This window comes from Centropristis striata, chromosome 5 (assembly GCF_030273125.1).
Source record: "Centropristis striata isolate RG_2023a ecotype Rhode Island chromosome 5, C.striata_1.0, whole genome shotgun sequence".
Taxonomy (NCBI): Eukaryota; Metazoa; Chordata; class Actinopteri; order Perciformes; family Serranidae; genus Centropristis; species Centropristis striata.
In genome coordinates, this window is record NC_081521.1 from 38,023,945 (window position 1) to 38,041,206 (window position 17,262).

Sequence of the window (17,262 nt, forward strand, 5' to 3'; positions counted from 1 at the left end):
AATATAAAATAATTATATTTATAAAATCAAATAAATGAATGATACACGTTTTTTGTCGGTCTTGTTGGTCAGATAACGTCGCCCCAGCCCCTGACGTAGCAGTTCAAGACCAGAGAGAGTTGTTGCTGCTGTGGAACCAGTTTTCCCTGCCAGGAGCCAGTTCTTTGGCAGTGGAAAACCAAAGACGCGTTTGCAATTGGGCACTGAACAAGAACTGTTTACATGGTGCCCTACTAATTTGGATTTCAGTGAAATTCCCACATTGAGCAACCAACTCAACACCATTTATAATGTAGGCTAACAGACATAAATCAATCATCCGAAAATGGCAGAAAAGGTAAAAAAAAAAAAAAAGATTACGACATTTCAGTGTTACGTTCCTTGTTGACCTTGTCACGTTTCCTAAAATGTGTCCAACATATTTTTTTGTTGCTTAATTATGGATTTCTTGGTCACTATTCCATTTACAGTAGTTCAGGTGCAGACTCCAGCAGGTGCAGACTCCAGTTTTAACATTTTTATAATCACCTCTGTGTCTTAAAGTAAAGAGGTTAGCCACTCAGCTAGCCTAGCCTGCTACTTAAACAAAGAAAAGCATGATCAGGTTCATGGCCAGTGTGTGTTTAGCTCTACAGAGTTTACCTCCGTCCCTCTTTGTTAGTTTTTATTTCTCCTCCATGAGCTTTCACTCCTTTCCAGCTGATGCTGAGCTAGAGCGACCTAACGTTAGCTAAGCTGTGAATATCTAGCTAACGTTGGCAATATACAGGGTGACAAGCTAACGTTGCTAATGGTAATCTTAGACACTGAGGTGATTATCAAAATGATAATTTACTCTCTCTTTAAACCAAACAATAAATACTATGAACAATGTACACAGCGAAATGTGAAGAAACAAACTTTAAGTGGAAGTAGAACACTATTCAACTCACTCTATGATGTGATGAACTAGCATGCTAGTTAGCCAACTTCTTAATCGTAATAGTCAATTTTACCACGGCTCATTTTAGAAATGCCACCGCAAGAAAACATTATTTGCCACCTTCGCTAATGTTAGGTCGTTCTTACTCAGCATCAGCTAGATAAAAGTGAAAGCTCACAAAGGAGAAATTAAAACTAAAAGGCTGTTGAAACTGCAGGTAATGTGGCCCGAATCAGATCTTTTTTTTTTGTTCACATGTGACTAAGATCTTTTTTCTCTTTTTAAACAGCACAATCCAACAGGGAATCGTTTGTCTTCATATTGGACCAGGTCCTCTTTCAGGTCCTAAATCGGATACAGGTCCCATGTTTTCCAGGCCTCAGTCTGAACAGTCATCACATGTTTCATGTGATTTTAACATCACTCTAGAGCCCCTGTTGCCAGCCACGTCAGCCCAATTTAAGTGCTTTCTCAGGGAAAGAAGGGTCTTCTGAGATGAGTGTCTTACTGTGAGTCTTGTGAAGAGTCGCTGACAGATGTAGTCAGAGGTATGCCTTGACATCCTGAAATTTTAAATGAAATCTGTTCACAGAGCCATTCAATTCATGGTCCCACCACTCCTGGCTCCAGCTCCTCATCCACACACACCTTCATATAGACGTAGCAGCCATTGCTCTACAAAAAGCCGTTTTTAAACATTTTGCTCTCCTGTGCTCCTCCTTTTTTTCATTATCATCTGTTCATAACTTCACCGTCTCCCGACGTAAATGATGACTTTTGTACACAGCGCGCAAATGCAGGTCAGTTCAGAACCATGGCTACATTTAAAAAATGATGTGAATAGCCAAACAAAACAAATCAGATCTGAGCAAAAAATCTGAATTGAGCTTTAAGACCTGCAGTGTGGACGTAGCCTATCTGATAAAAACCAAAGAGGGACCAAGTTATACTCTGCAGAGCTAAACACACACGCCTCATAAACCAGATGGTGCTTTTCTTTGTTTTAGTAGCCAGCTAGGCTAGCTTACTGGCTAACCTCAGAGGCAACTATATGTATGACGCTAATTGTGAAAGGAAGAGTGACAAATTTAGAGGTAAAAAGCACTATTCAGTAAAGATCACTTTACTGAATAGGAAGTAAAGTGACTTGCAGACAGTTTGTTAAATGGATGTATACGTCACACTACACTGTAAGTGGTCCATTGGATGGAAAATGAAAGTCAGATTTTGGGCTTTCCCCTTAAATGAAACTGGAATATTATTTTAAAAATTGTCTCAATATCTTTAATGACAAAGTATTATTCCACAGAGTCAAATGCTCATTAAACCTTGAGTGAAAGAACAATTTAAAACCATTAAGTTAGGATTTCTATTATCAAATAAATATAATGGGTCTTAAAATGATACATAAGAAAGAAAAATAAGTATGTATCATAGGTCTGTTTTGAATGTTTGGATAATATTATAGAATTTGGGACATGGTCAACATTTTCTCAACATTTGGTCAAACATGACTTAAAATCTGTAGACATGGTAGCAGCTCGTTGGGCAGCAAGTCTTATTACATAAAAATACATTTACTCAATAAAATTTGAGTCTGTCGGTTGCACCAGTAATGTTGGTGTCATTTGACCTCGAATACAACACATATTGGAATATTAACAGCTGGAAAAAAACATTTGTATAGAATCTCTGTTGCCTACATATAGTATCATTACTGAGTATATTCAGTTTGCAGTTTCTGACTAAACAAAAGCTGAAACTGCAGCATGGCATTGTCCAAATTTAGTTTGTGATTTGTTCAGTGATAATATCAGAAAACACCTGTGTCAGTAAATCCCAGGAGGACAGGTTTAAAACAATCAAGAAAATGCACCAAAAAACTCCTCTGACAATAGTATATTGAATTAAATTAATTAATTTTATTTTATTTATTAATTTAATCCTAATTAGTGTGGGAGGAAACCGGAGATCCCGGGGAAAACCCACGCAAACACGGGGAGGTCATGCAACCTCCTCAGCAGACCTGAGCCAAGAATTAATTAATTCATTCATTAATTAATTAATCAATTAAAGACCTTCGATCTGTGCAGCTCCAGCAATGGCTGGGCTTCCATGCTGCCCTTGGAAATAGTTGTGAAGGTTTTGCAGTAAAAGTCTTGAGCATCTGAGCTGGGTTTCGTGCAATTGATGAGTGAAGCCCTTTGCATACTCCACAAGAACAGAGAAATTTCCAGGGCTGCAAGAACAAAATTATATAATTCTGTATTTGCAGCCTTGGGAGAGACAACAAGTTTAGGCACATTTCCATTAGGTACTTTTCCCTCTAGGTCAGAAAGTACCTGCCTCGGGTCGCGGGGGCAGCAGCCTTTGGTATCTCAGGGCAAATCTCATCCAACCCTGGCGCCTTGCCGCCGGGCAGCTTTCTGACTACCTCGGCTACATATGCCAGGATTACCGATGAGTCTTTCCCTGACTCTTTAGACTCCGCCTCCCCCACAGAGAATGTGTTGGCTGGATTAAGGAGTTCCTCAAAGTGCTCTTTCCACCGTCTGACGACATCCCCAGTTCTGGTCAGCAGGTCTCCTCCCCCGCTGAACCCAGCTTGAGACAAGCACTGCTTTCCCTTCCTGAGTTGCCCGAAGGTTTGCTAGAACCAAGTAAACTTACGAGCAACTCTGTGTTCAAACATGTCGCTAGTCCCTTTTTTGAAAAAGAGTCGCTCGAGGGGCCTGAATAGTCGCCAAATATAGCAACGAAGTCGCTAAGTTGGCAACACTGCTTGCCGTGTTGGTCTGTTGTCACATTCGAACTCCGTTGGTTAGCCGCTACAAAAGTACCTGTATGGGAACTAACTAGTGGGCATAGCTGAATCACTCAGCCACGAAAGTACTTTTCTCTGTTCTTGCGGAGTATGTATTAGCCGTGAGTTTTACTACAAAACCTTCAGACCATTTCAATCGTCTACCTTACTTATGCAGCAGAAGGAGAATAACTTCCTCTTCAAGGTGGAGAAGAATCTTCGGATCCCTTTCTTCTCTTTCTTCTTCTTGGGCTCACTGACCTCTGCAAAAATATAGTATAAAGTTGTCAGTGCTTATGTCCACTTTGAAGGAGTTATTGTGAATGCAGAGTGGAAAGCCAATGCAGACGAGAAGACGCTATTTTCTTACCAAGGACGACTGCTGAGTTGGTGCTGTCCGAGTCTGTGCTGTCCGATTCTGTGCTGTCCGAGTCTTCACTGTCCGAGTCTTCGCTGTCCGAGTCTTCGCTGTCCGAGTCTTCGCTGTCCGAGTCTGTGCTGTCCGAGTCAGTGCTGTCCGAGTCAGTGCTGTCCGAGTCTTGCGTTGAAACGGTGTCGGGAGAATCCAGGAAGATGGTCTGGATGTCACTGTCCTTAGATGGGCTTGTTGTGACACTGCTAGTGTCGGACTCCGATGTGAGACTGTAAACAGAGGTTTGGTCACTGATGCTTTGTAGTGTGCATTCACTATCATACTTACCTTCTGAAGAGTCGGTCTTCTGGTCCTCCACAGCCTGGGGTCTACACGTACACAAACAGATATATTTAGAGTCATTGTTTGTCCATGAAAGATTAAAATGATCCATACCCTTTTTACCCTGAGCTGAAAGATTAGTGGCCAGAGGAAATGATCTTACCCATTGTTGCTCCTCTGTTTGGGGGCTAACTCCTGCATGGCCTTCTCAGCTGGCCGAACCATAATGACTCCTTGGGTGGGCTCTATGGCGTATCTACAGGAGGGTTCACATGTTTAAGAACAAAAGTAGCATTTTAACTAACTTAACCTAAAATTAAAGATGCTTACTACTGAAACACACTGTTAATGTACTGTCCTGTTTGTGTTCAATAGTTATGCCCTTATTTGAAGGATTATTAGCCAGATTAAATGATCTTACCTGATGCAGCTCTTCTGTTTGGTGGCTTCTTCCCTCCAAATGGTCTTCTCAGCTGGCCGAACCATGATGACACCTGGGGGCGGCTCCATTGTATATCTACAGGAGGGTTCAAATGTACGAGAGGTTCTAAAGAGAAAAACAAAGACGCATGCACTTAATAAATATTGTTGTTCGAGAGCAAATGCTCCTTTCTACCACATAATCCAAAAGAAATATATAAACCATCACATACCTGTCATTAGTCTTGGTCTCTGCAGTGTTTTTCTTGCTGACTGATTGTTTCTGCCAGGCTGCAATACTACTGCTACTAAAAGGATAAATATACGCTTTAATGATCATGTAAAAATTGCACACTGTAACCGACTGGTTTTTCATGACCTGTGTGCCAAGAAGAAGGCCTAATATACAGAAACACTTACAGACTGGTGGGCCTGGGGTAGCTCCCCAGTATGAAAGGATGTTGCAGGATTTCGCTCGGGGTTATCCTTTTCTTGGGATCCATCTGAAGCATTTCCTTTAACAGCTCAACACAATCCTTCCTATCAGCAGCCTCTGCGCTGTTTGCTGTGTGCTGGCTCGACTAAATTTTGAAAAAAAAAAAAAGAAGAAAAGATTTAAATTGAAATTTTCCTCGCTCATAAAATGGACTATTTTATGTGTTCCTCTGCAAGCAGCATCTACTTGACAACCTACTGTTTTCAAATCATCCAGAGAGGAAAACCTGTACTTCCTCCTATCCACCATCTTGTGTCCCGTCACAGCCTCGTAGTGAAATGGCTTCTAAAAGAAGACAAAATCTGCATGAGGATTTTTTTTCAGAGATGACATATTTATACCAACAACAAATTATCTTGTTGAGTAAAATTTATGTTTGGTTAGTGAAGTCAAAAACGGCTGTAATACTATACCATGAGTTCCCAGTTCAAAAACGCAAAGTACTTGTGTTTCGCATTGAAGTACGTTGAAGTATTTAATCCTCTATCCAGAATTCTCTTTGGAAGATCACCCAGGAGGTCGATGATGAAACTCAGCTGCAGTCAAACACAGCAAAATATTATTATCCATGGCTAATAATGAAGATAAAGGTCAAAGTTGCATTTGTTTGTTGTGGCTGCGGTTTGAGAAGCCAAAGTATTTAAAATGCATCACCTCTCATTATTACTACAATATAGCATTGGGAAAGGTGTAGAAACAAAACAGAACTGGTACTTACCACCTGATACTCATATTGCCCCGGGAAAAGTGGAAAGCCGAGGAGAAGCTCTGCCATCACTGTGCCAAGAGACCAAATGTCGATGGCCTCACTGAATGGGAAGCCCACAATGACTTCAGGAGCCCTTAGTGTGGAAGAACAACACAATGTTTAAAACCATAAAAATACAACTAGGGTAAAGCATAGTATGAAGGGGTTTCTGGGGTTTTGAATACATACTACTGTGCTGTGAAGCAATATTTGACCAACAAAGAGTATCGTTATCTCATTAACTGAATGGAAACGTAAATCCAAACAATTCTAATAAAGATGTCTAAAGGTCTTACCTGTTCCAAAGAGGCTGAACACCAAGTCCAGGATGGACTTCAGGTTTCTCAAGAGTTAAGCCAAAGTCAATTAGCTTCACTCTGAAGGGCTGTCTCCGATGGTCCACCAGCATGATGTTGTCCAATTTCAAGTCTGTGTGGATCAGTCCAAATCCCTTCAGCGCAGATAATGCCGTCACCACCTTCAAGTAAAGTCAAACACAGAATGTGAAGGATGTACCACTTTGGAAAACTGAACAATGCTATATATTTTACTATCTATTTGGTGCTGTGTTCATACATCTTGGATGATGGTCCTTATTCCGTGTAGGGGAAGAGGAGCAAAGTTTGTCAGCCGCATGTAATCTAAGATGCTCATGTCCAGCATTTCAAAGACCATGAAGGTCCGGTCGATCTTGCAGAACCATTCAAGGCATCTGACAATGTTGTTCTTCTCAGGGTCCAAACATCTGAGCTTTTTCAGTATGCGCAGCTGGAGAGAATCAACAAGTTGGAAATGGTCAGCAACAGTTTATGTAATAACACATATTTATAATGACTCAGACAGTGTCCAAAAGTAGCTCACCTCTCTCTGGTTCCCATGTTGCTGATTTCTTAGTTTTAACACCTTCACAGCTACATTCTCTTTTGTGTCCTGTTTTAGACAGTGGACGACCTGTCCGAAGCAGCCCTGTCCCAGAACTTTCAGGATCTTATAGTTGTCTGAGATTGTGTTTACTAGTGGTTTATTCGTTTCCATTTCTGCAAAGATAACTGAAAGCAAGGACACAATGTTATTTTCAATTGCCTACAGGTAATTAACAATACCGTATTTAACAATACAAGTATTTTGGTGCACTCATTAACTTCAAATAAAGTGGCAGTCGTACATGGTCACATATTTACAATTCCCACACAGGCTTTGCATCTTTCAGGCCGGAACAAATATCAACAGATTGATATAATGTATTGTATTTCTTTCTCAAGAAGCATTTTATAATGTTTTTTATAAACTCTACCTTTATGATTTTAATCAGATAACGCAATTTGTACAACAATTCTTGAAGTACGCTGTACTACAGCGTCGCAACAAATGTCTCAATAAGCCTTTAATAATGTATTTAAAAGCTCCACCTTAATTGTTTTAATCAGATAACACAATGTTTGTACAAAAAAATGAACATTTTTTGAAGTACACTGTACTAGAAAAGTTTAGGGGCATTTACAAGCAGCCACATGCTTAATAAACACTGAAATACTAATGTTTAATATTTCACTAGCTTTTCCAGGTGTAATTGTAAGTAACAGGTTCACACAATCTGATTCAAGAGAGAAAACAAAACCATAATTACCTGTATCAGATACAGAATGGGGCAGTTTGTCTAGTAGCTAACTTAGGTTGAGCTGTTTGAATTTGTATCAAACTGTTCAGTTCAGAAGTTGAAGTCAGACTGAGGTTTTGTCTTGTGAGGTGGATAACATTAGAATGAAGAATGTTGATTTCGCACATAAATTAGAATGTTTCTGATGTCATAGCATGTGTGATGGAACATTCAGCATTCCGTCAGTGAACATTAGTTCTAATGTGAAAACAGGCAGTGTAGTTAAATGATGCAATCACCAAACCTCAAATTAAGTGGCAGTCAGATGTGGTCACATATTTAACAAATATTTACAATTTTTTTCAGCCCATTTTATCTCCGGAAAACAAGCTGCCTAATAATTATGCACACCTTGATATCAGATGTTGATCTCCTTAGGCCACACCCTCCCTCATTTCACAAATCACATCACCTGATATGTTCAAACCCAATAAGCACTCAAGTTTATACAGGTTGGAGTTGGAAAATATGCATAAAAATTATGATATGGTTAAAATACTCACTTGCCTAATAATTGAGCACACAGTGTAAATATCTCTCTCTCATTGAGTTATATTTCTAGCCCTTTCCCCTGATTGTAACTCCCAAATATTCATCAATTTTATAATTGTAACCCTTTAATTGCCAGTTTGTTTACATAATGCCACTGCCAAACATCTGGGATATGCAGTATTTTGCCAAGACACTTTATTCTAGACTTATTATAGGATGCCAAATGTACAGCCCAAATATTTTTTTAGTAAGTTACACATAGCTTTATCATGCATCATCAAGAGAAAAATGCACCTCGTGCTCATAATGATATATCTTCACTGTGTTTACAATGGGGCTTTGCACTGTCACTCTTTTTAGATGTCACTAAACACCTTTGAGTTAAAAAGAAGAGGACATAGTTGAGGGTAGAGCTGTTGGCGTTCAGAGTTAAATATAGATTTGAATTCAATCATTTGCATGTGATAATTATCTTTTGTGCAGGTTCGGGGTCAAGGTTAGACAGTCCGAACTAAGAGATTTTCCACATTTATATGTTAAATTCAAAAGAGACTTTTTTCAATTGCCTACAGTCAATTAAAAATGTAGCATTTTAATGCACTCATTAATTCAAACAAAGTGGCAGACAGACATGGTCACATATTAACAGATATTTACAATTCCCACACCGGTTACACTTTGCTTCTTACAGGCTGCAATAAATATCAACTGATTGATATAATGTATTGTTTTTCTGTCTCAAGAAGCATTTTATAATGTTTTTAAAAACTCTACCTTTATGATTTTAATCAGATAACGCAATGTTTGTACAACAATTTTTGAAGTATGCTGTACTAGAACAGTTAGAGAAGTTAGATAATTAACAATTTAGCATTTTAGTGCAGTAATTCACTAAAAACAAAGTGGCAGTCAGACATGGTCACATATTTAACAGATATTTACAATTCCCACACAGGCTACACTTTGCTTCTTTCGGGTCGCAACAAATGTCTCAATAAGCCTTTAATAATGTATTTAAAAGCTCCACCTTAATTATTTTAATCAGATAACACAATGTTTGTACAAAAAATGAACATTTTTTGAAGTACACTGTACTAGAAAAGTTTAGGGGCATTTACAAGCAGCCACATGCTAAATAAACACTGAAATACTAATGTTTAATATTTCACTAGCTTTTCCAGGTGTAATTGTAAGTAACAGGTTCACACAATCTGATTCAAGAGAGAAAACAAAACCATAATTACCTGTATCAGATACAGAATGGGGCAGTTTGTCTCGTAGCTAACTTAGGTTGAGCTGTTTGAATTTGTATCAAACTGTTCAGTTCAGAAGTTGAAGTCAGACTGAGGTTTTGTCTTGTGAGGTGGATAACATTAGAATGAAGAATGTTGATTTCGCACATAAATTAGAATGTTTCTGATGTCATAGCATGTGTGATGGAACATTCAGCATTCCGTCAGTGAACATTAGTTCTAATGTGACAACAGGCAGTGTAGTTAAATGATGCAATCACCAAACCTCAAACAAAGTGGCAGTCAGACGTGGTCACATATTTAACAAATATTTAAAAAAAATTTCAGCCCATTTTATCTCCGGAAAACAAGCTGCCTAATAATTATGCACACCTTGATATCAGATGTTGATCTCCTTAGGCCACACCCTCCCTCATTTCACAAATCACATCACCTGATATGTTCAAACCCAATAAGCACTCAAGTTTATACAGGTTGGAGTTGGAAAATATGCATAAAAATTATGATATGGTTAAAATACTCACTTGCCTAATAATTGAGCACACAGTGTAAATATCTCTCTCTCATTGAGTTATATTTCTAGCCCTTTCCCCTGATTGTAACTCCCAAATATTTATCAATTTTATAATTGTAACCCTTTAATTGCCAGTTTGTTTACATAATGCCACTGCCAAACATCTGGGATATGCAGTATTTTGCCAAGACACTTTATTCTAGACTTATTATAGGATGCCAAATGTACAGCCCAAATATTTTTTTAGTAAGTTACACATAGCTTTATCATGCATCATCAAGAGAAAAATGCACCCCGTGCTCATAATGATATATCTTCACTGTATTTACAATGGGGTTTTGCACTGTAACTCTTTTTAGATGTCACTAAACACCTTTGAGTTAAAAAGAAGAGGACATAGTTGAGGGTAGAGCTGTTGGCGTTCAGAGTTAAATATAGATTTGAATTCAATCATTTGCATGTGATAATTATCTTTTGTGCAGGTTAGGGGTCAAGGTTAGACAGTCCGAACTAAGAGATTTTCCACATTTATATGTTAAATTCAAAAGAGACTTTTTTTCAATTGCCTACAGTCAATTAAAAATGTAGCACTTTAATGCACTCATGAATTCAAACAAAGTGGCAGTCAGACATGGTCACATATTAACAGATATTTTCAATTCCCACACCGGTTACACTTTGCTTCTTTCAGGCTGCAACAAATATCAACAGATTGATATAATGTATTGTTTTTCTGTCTCAAGAAGCATTTTATAATGTTTTTAAAAACTCTACCTTTATGATTTTAATCAGATAACGCAGTTTGTACAACAATTTTTGAAGTATGCTGTACTAGAACAGTTAGAGAAGTTAGATAATTAACAATTTAGCATTTTAGTGCAGTAATTCACTAAAAACAAAGTGTCAGTCAGACATGGTCACATATTTAACAGATATTTACAATTCCCACACAGGCTACACTTTGCTTCTTTCGGGTCGCAACAAATGTCTCAATAAGCCTTTAATAATGTATTTAAAAGCTCCACCTTAATTGTTTTAATCAGATAACACAATGTTTGTACAAAAAAATGAACATTTTTTGAAGTACACTGTACTAGAAAAGTTTAGGGGCATTTACAAGCAGCCACATGCTAAATAAACACTGAAATACTAATGTTTAATATTTCACTAGCTTTTCCAGGTGTAATTGTAAGTAACAGGTTCACACAATCTGATTCAAGAGAGAAAACAAAACCATAATTACCTGTATCAGATACAGAATGGGGCAGTTTGTCTAGTAGTTAACTTAGGTTGAGCTGTTTGAATTTGTATCAAACTGTTCAGTTCAGAAGTTGAAGTCAGACTGAGGTTTTGTCTTGTGAGGTGGATAACATTAGAATGAAGAATGTTGATTTCGCACATAAATTAGAATGTTTCTGATGTCATAGCATGTGTGATGGAACATTCAGCATTCCGTCAGTGAACATTAGTTCTAATGTGAAAACAGGCAGTGTAGTTAAATGATGCAATCACCAAACCTCAAACCTTTTTCAGCCCATTTTGTCTCCGGAAAACAAGCTGCCTAATAATTATGCACACCTTGATATCAGATGTTGATCTCCTTAGGCCACACCCTCCCTCATTTCACAAATCACATCACCTGATATGTTCAAACCCAATAAGCACTCAAGTTTATTGTTCGGGGTCAAGGTTAGACAGTCCGAACTAAGAGATTTTCCACATTTATATGTTATATTTCTAGCCCTTTCCCCTAATTGTAACTCCCAAATATTCATCAATTTTATAATTGTAACCCTTTAATTGTTAGTTTGTTTACATAATGCCACTGCCAAACATCTGGGATATGCAGTATTTTGGCAAGACACTTTATTCTAGACTTATTATAGGATGCCAAATGTACAGCCCAAATATTTTTTTTAAATAATGAAAAAGTGACAAGTGTATTCAGTAAGTTACACATAGCTTTATCATGCATCATCAAGAGAAAAATGCACCTCGTGCTCATAATGATATATCTTCACTGTGTTTACAATGGGGCTTTGCACTGTTACTCTTTTTAGATGTCACTAAACACCTTTGAGTTAAAAAGAAGAGGACATAGTTGAGGGTAGAGCTGTTGGCGTTAAGAGTTAAATATAGATTTGAATTCAATCATTTCCATGTGATAATTATCTTTTGTGCAGGTTAGGGGTCAAGGTTAGACAGTCCGAACTAAGAGATTTTCCACATTTATATGTTAAATTCAAAAGAGACTATTTTCAATTGCCTACAGTCAATTAAAAATGTAGCATTTTAATGCACTCATTAATTCAAACAAAGTGGCAGTCAGACATGGTCACATATTAACAGATATTTACAATTCCCACACCGGTTACACTTTGCTTCTTACAGGCCGCAACAAATATCAACAGATTGATATAATGTATTGTTTTTCTGTCTCAAGAAGCATTTTATAATGTTTTTAAAAACTCTACCTTTATGATTTTAATCAGATAACGCAGTTTGTACAACAATTTTTGAAGTATGCTGTACTAGAACAGTTAGAGAAGTTAGATAATTAACAATTTAGCATTTTAGTGCAGTAATTCACTAAAAACAAAGTGTCAGTCAGACATGGTCACATATTTAACAGATATTTACAATTCCCACACAGGCTACACTTTGCTTCTTTCGGGTCGCAACAAATGTCTCAATAAGCCTTTAATAATGTATTTAAAAGCTCCACCTTAATTGTTTTAATCAGATAACACAATGTTTATACAAAAAAATGAACATTTTTTGAAGTACACTGTGCTAGAAAAGTTTAGGGGCATTTACAAGCAGCCACATGCTTAATAAACACTGAAATACTAATGTTTAATATTTCACTAGCTTTTCCAGGTGTAATTGTAAGTAACAGGTTCACACAATCTGATTCAAGAGAGAAAACAAAACAATAATTACCTGTGTCAGATACAGAATGGGGCAGTTTGTCTAGTAGCTAACTTAGGTTGAGCTGTTTGAATTTGTATCAAACTGTTCAGTTCAGAAGTTGAAGTCAGACTGAGGTTTTGTCTTGTGAGGTGGATAACATTAGAATGAAGAATGTTGATTTCGCACATAAATTAGAATGTTTCTGATGTCATAGCATGTGTGATGGAACATTCTGCATTCCGTCAGTGAACATTAGTTCTAATGTGAAAACAGGCAGTGTAGTTAATTTTGTGTGCTTGCTTGCAAAAGCACACTAATTGTTATTCCGTGGGCTTATGTCTTATTCTTATTCTTCCGTTTCTTCCGTGGTGTTTTTTCGGTCGACTACTCCTCCCAGAGTTTTGGTCACACATACACAAAAAAGGTATCAAATTGACCGGCTTGCCCATGACAAGTGTGCTATGACTTTTCTAAGGGTTTCGACATACGGTTTTCAAATTATTGGGCAAAAACACGTCAAAAAATCCCCCCAATGTAACCCTATGGAGAGTCTAGAGTGGGGAAGTCATCAAACAGAGTGTAGAGGGAGAGAAAGAATTGTCAAAAAATAAATTTGAAAACTGCGCTCCAGGCCGCAAATTTCACTCTACAGAAATAATTTATACATAGAAACGTAGGAAAATTTGTCCTCTCACTCACAATCCTCTGGTAAAGCTGTCAGAGTTATAGTTTGGGCGCAGGACGCACAGATGCTCAAACAAAATGCACCAACTGCCGCATCGGCTCCCATATTAAAAATGAAGGAAGATTTCTCAAAAAAAAAATTTAACAGTTTTTTTAAATCGCTCTAACAAAGCTATTTTTTCATTTTTCTTAAAAAAAAACATATGGAGATGTTCAGGAAGAACTCAGGACGCTCAAAGTGAAGTCGGATCAATGATAGGTATTATGGTTTTGCCGAAAATGCTTTCTGTTCGAGGCCAGAATTTCAAGTTTGTCGACCTCTGTCTGCTCACTTCGATGGAACTGTCTCCATCGTCAGTTAATTTCAGTTGATTGCTCTGCTCTGATTGGTCGACTCCACCTGGCCACGTGGTTGCTTAGCTACCAAAGCCCCCCCCCCCTCCTCCAACACAGACATTCTAACTGATAACTGTCAGTTTACTCGAAGTAAACAGACATGGCTTTCTTCATAAAACACGAGACCTTATAACTTGACCATACATTGTCCAATCTGCCTCAAACTTGTCATGCATGATGATGGTTCATCACTTTTCAGTTCTACATAACAATAATTCATAAATTCCCGCCCTTTTTATTAGCCACGCCCCCTTTTACTAACTAATGAACCGTTTGTCCTAGAAACTTGTATAAGATGTCAGATTACTCAGCATAGAGTCCCTGTTTAACTGGTGATTGATAACCCCGCCCCTTTTGATAAGCCACGCCCATTTTACTAACTAGTGAACCGTTTGTCCTAGAGACTTGTATGAGGTGTGAGTGTACTCAGCAGAAAGTCCCTGTTTAATCCGTTTTGATAAGCCACGAGAGTCACGGTCCAGAGGCAAGCACACAATCAACATTTCTTTAGGAATTTTCTAGTTAAATGATGCAATCACCAAACCTCAAACCTTTTTCAGCCCATTTTGTCTCCGGAAAACAAGCTGCCTAATAATTATGCACACCTTGATATCAGATGTTGATCTCCTTAGGCCACACCCTCCCTCATTTCACAAATCACATCACCTGATATGTTCAAACCCAATAAGCACTCAAGTTTATACAGCTTGGAGTTGGAAAATATGCATAAAAATGATGATATGGTTAAAATACTCACTTGCCTAATAATTGTGCACACAGTGTATATATCATTATAAATTCACTCTCATTGAGTTATATTTCTAGCCCTTTCCCCTGATTGTAACTCCCAAATATCAATATCAGTTTTATAATTGTAAGCCTTTAATTAGCAGTTTGTTTACATAATGCCAATGCTAAACCTCTGGGATATGCAGTACTTTGGCTACACACTTTATTATGGACTAATTTAAGGATGCCATATGTACAGCCAAAATGATTTTTTTTCAAATAATTAAAAAGGCAAAAACATTTCTAGTGAGGCACAAGTATAGTAAATTACATATTACTTTTTACCATGCATCATCAAGAGAACAATGCATCTCATGTTAGTTTACTGATGTTTAGCCAATCTGCCCTGTTTAAACCCTCCTCCAGCCCGGGTTCACTTACAGACAATATATTAAAGTGGAAATTGATAAACTACATTATAAATAATGTAAGAGATGATCACTTTTACCGTAATAAAGCACATGACTTTGCATTTATTTTATTCAAAATAAAATAATATAGTATATATTTATCAAAATCAAATAAATGAATGATACACGTTTTTGTCGGTCTTGTTGGTCAGATAACGTCGCCCCAGCCCCTGACGTAGCAGTTTGCGGTTCAAGACCAGCAAAGAGTTGTTGCTGCTGTGGAACCAGTTTTCCCTGCCAGGAGCCAGTTCTTTGGCAGTGGAAAACCAAATAACAGTTCGCAATTGGGCACTGAACGGGAACTGTATAAATGGTGAGATAGGGCAAGGCCTTGGCGGAGGTCTACACTCTCTGAGTGCCCTACTAGTTTGGATTTTAGTGAAATTCCCACATTAAGCAACCAACTCAACACCATTTATAATGTAGGCTAACAGACATAAATCAATAATCCGAAAATGGCACAAAAGGTACACAAAAAATGATTATGACATTTCAGTGTTACGTTCCTTGTTGACCTTGTCACGTTTCCTAAAATGTGTCCAACATATTTTTTTGTTATTATGGATTTCTTGGTCACTATTCCATTTACAGTAGTTCAGGTGCAGACTCCAGCAGGTGCAGACTCCAGTTTTAACATTTTTATAATCACCTCTGTGTCTTAAAATAAAGAGGTTAGCCACTCAGCTAGCCTAGCCTGCTACTTAAACAAAGAAAAGCATGATCAGGTTCATGGCCAGTGTGTGTTTAGCTCTACAGAGTTTACCTCCGTCCCTCTTTGTTTTTTATCAGTTAGTTTTTATTTCTCGTCCATGAGCTTTCACTCCTTTCCAGCTGATGCTGTGCTAGAGCGACCTAACGTTAGCTAAGCTGTGAATATCTAGCTAACGTTGGTGGTGTACATAGCAAAGCAAAATTGAAGATGAGATCTCCTTTATGTCACATTTACATCTCCTAGACATAAATGAGCACTAATCGAGACCAAACTGGTTTTCTCATTCTTCTCAAATGTCTCTCCTGAGAAATAAGTCTCAAGGTGAGCAATGTGCAAGTTCTCTAAATTCTCTCACAGTTGTCTCTTTTCTTGATCTCACTTAAGAGACAAATGAGACATATTGTGCAACTTTCAAATATGTCTCAATTTGGTATCCTTACCTGGAAACACTATCTCAGTAAGGTCTCAGTGAGAAATATACATGGTTCTGTCTCTCACTGCTCACTATTTGAGTTCTCAGATTCTCTTATAGCTGTCTCTTTTCTAGTGTCTCAGCAAAAAGAAAAATGAGAGCAGGGCAAGCTCCCAAATGATGACACATTATACCTCAATCATATCTCAGTTTATCACGTGCCAAAATTTGAGAAAATAAGTAATCAATACAGGCAAATAATTTTTTTGAGATATATGGTTTATGGTACAAATATGTACCCAAGTGGTGAAAGGTACATATATGTACCTTTTCTTCTACATGTTGGGGTACACTAGACTGTGTTAAGCTCTACAAATGGCAGTAGCCTAAATATTAACTATTGTTTAAATAATTATTAAATATTTCTTCAGCAGTAGCCTAGTTATACTTTTTAAATGTGAGGGTTTCACTGTTTGCTTAAGTCTTCAATAAAGAATTTAACTTCTAACCATTTTTGAGTAGCCTTGATATAAAATGTTTTTTGTTAGCAGATTTGCAGGTATGAAAAATTACTAATCATCCAGTCAATATTGTATATTATGATATTCACACACACGGTCAACCATGCACAGTAAAATCAGCTACCTGCAGCCTGGCAGACAAAGCGCAGGGAAGCTAAACGTTTAATTTCAAATTAGCCCCGTGACTACCTGACAGACCATGCGCAGGTCAAACGCGCAAGGTGAAAGCGGCCGGCCAGCATTTAACGGACACTGATGCTGTGGATATATCTACATGGATGTCTCTCCTGAGGTTTTGACAGCTGACAGCTTTACTCTCAGGTAAGTCTGCGTTTACTCCGCTTGTCATTAACACTTTTTTTCTGTTAAATTAATCGGGACAAAGTCAGCTTGTTTAACGTGTTTGTCTCAAATTCAAAGTTAAAA

The 17,262-nt window shown here is 37.8% G+C and overlaps 1 protein-coding gene across 5 annotated transcripts in view; it reads right to left on the bottom strand.

The window, feature by feature from the left end:
- Window positions 1–3,835: 3,835 nt before the first annotated feature.
- Window positions 3,836–17,262, bottom strand: part of LOC131971219 (homeodomain-interacting protein kinase 2-like) — a 30,590-nt gene continuing 17,163 nt past the window's right edge. Inside the window, exons 1-13 of one of the 5 annotated variants that reach the window (XM_059332543.1) lie at window positions 11,243–12,723; window positions 6,945–7,132; window positions 6,660–6,851; window positions 6,380–6,561; window positions 6,054–6,177; window positions 5,749–5,871; window positions 5,534–5,620; window positions 5,260–5,420; window positions 5,073–5,147; window positions 4,841–4,966; window positions 4,583–4,675; window positions 4,096–4,466; window positions 3,836–3,988 (exon numbers count right to left, since the gene is read on the bottom strand). In XM_059332543.1, the coding sequence (XP_059188526.1) occupies window positions 3,879–3,988; window positions 4,096–4,466; window positions 4,583–4,675; window positions 4,841–4,966; window positions 5,073–5,147; window positions 5,260–5,420; window positions 5,534–5,620; window positions 5,749–5,871; window positions 6,054–6,177; window positions 6,380–6,561; window positions 6,660–6,851; window positions 6,945–7,118 (1,818 nt within the window). In that variant the 5' untranslated portion in view covers window positions 7,119–7,132; window positions 11,243–12,723 and the 3' untranslated portion in view covers window positions 3,836–3,878. Of the gene's footprint in view, window positions 3,989–4,095; window positions 4,467–4,582; window positions 4,676–4,840; window positions 4,967–5,072; window positions 5,148–5,259; window positions 5,421–5,533; window positions 5,621–5,748; window positions 5,872–6,053; window positions 6,178–6,379; window positions 6,562–6,659; window positions 6,852–6,944; window positions 7,133–7,710; window positions 8,110–11,242; window positions 12,724–17,262 lie in introns of those variants that run through there. The other 4 variants (XM_059332546.1, XM_059332545.1, XM_059332542.1 and 1 more) reach the window with 4 other exon arrangements.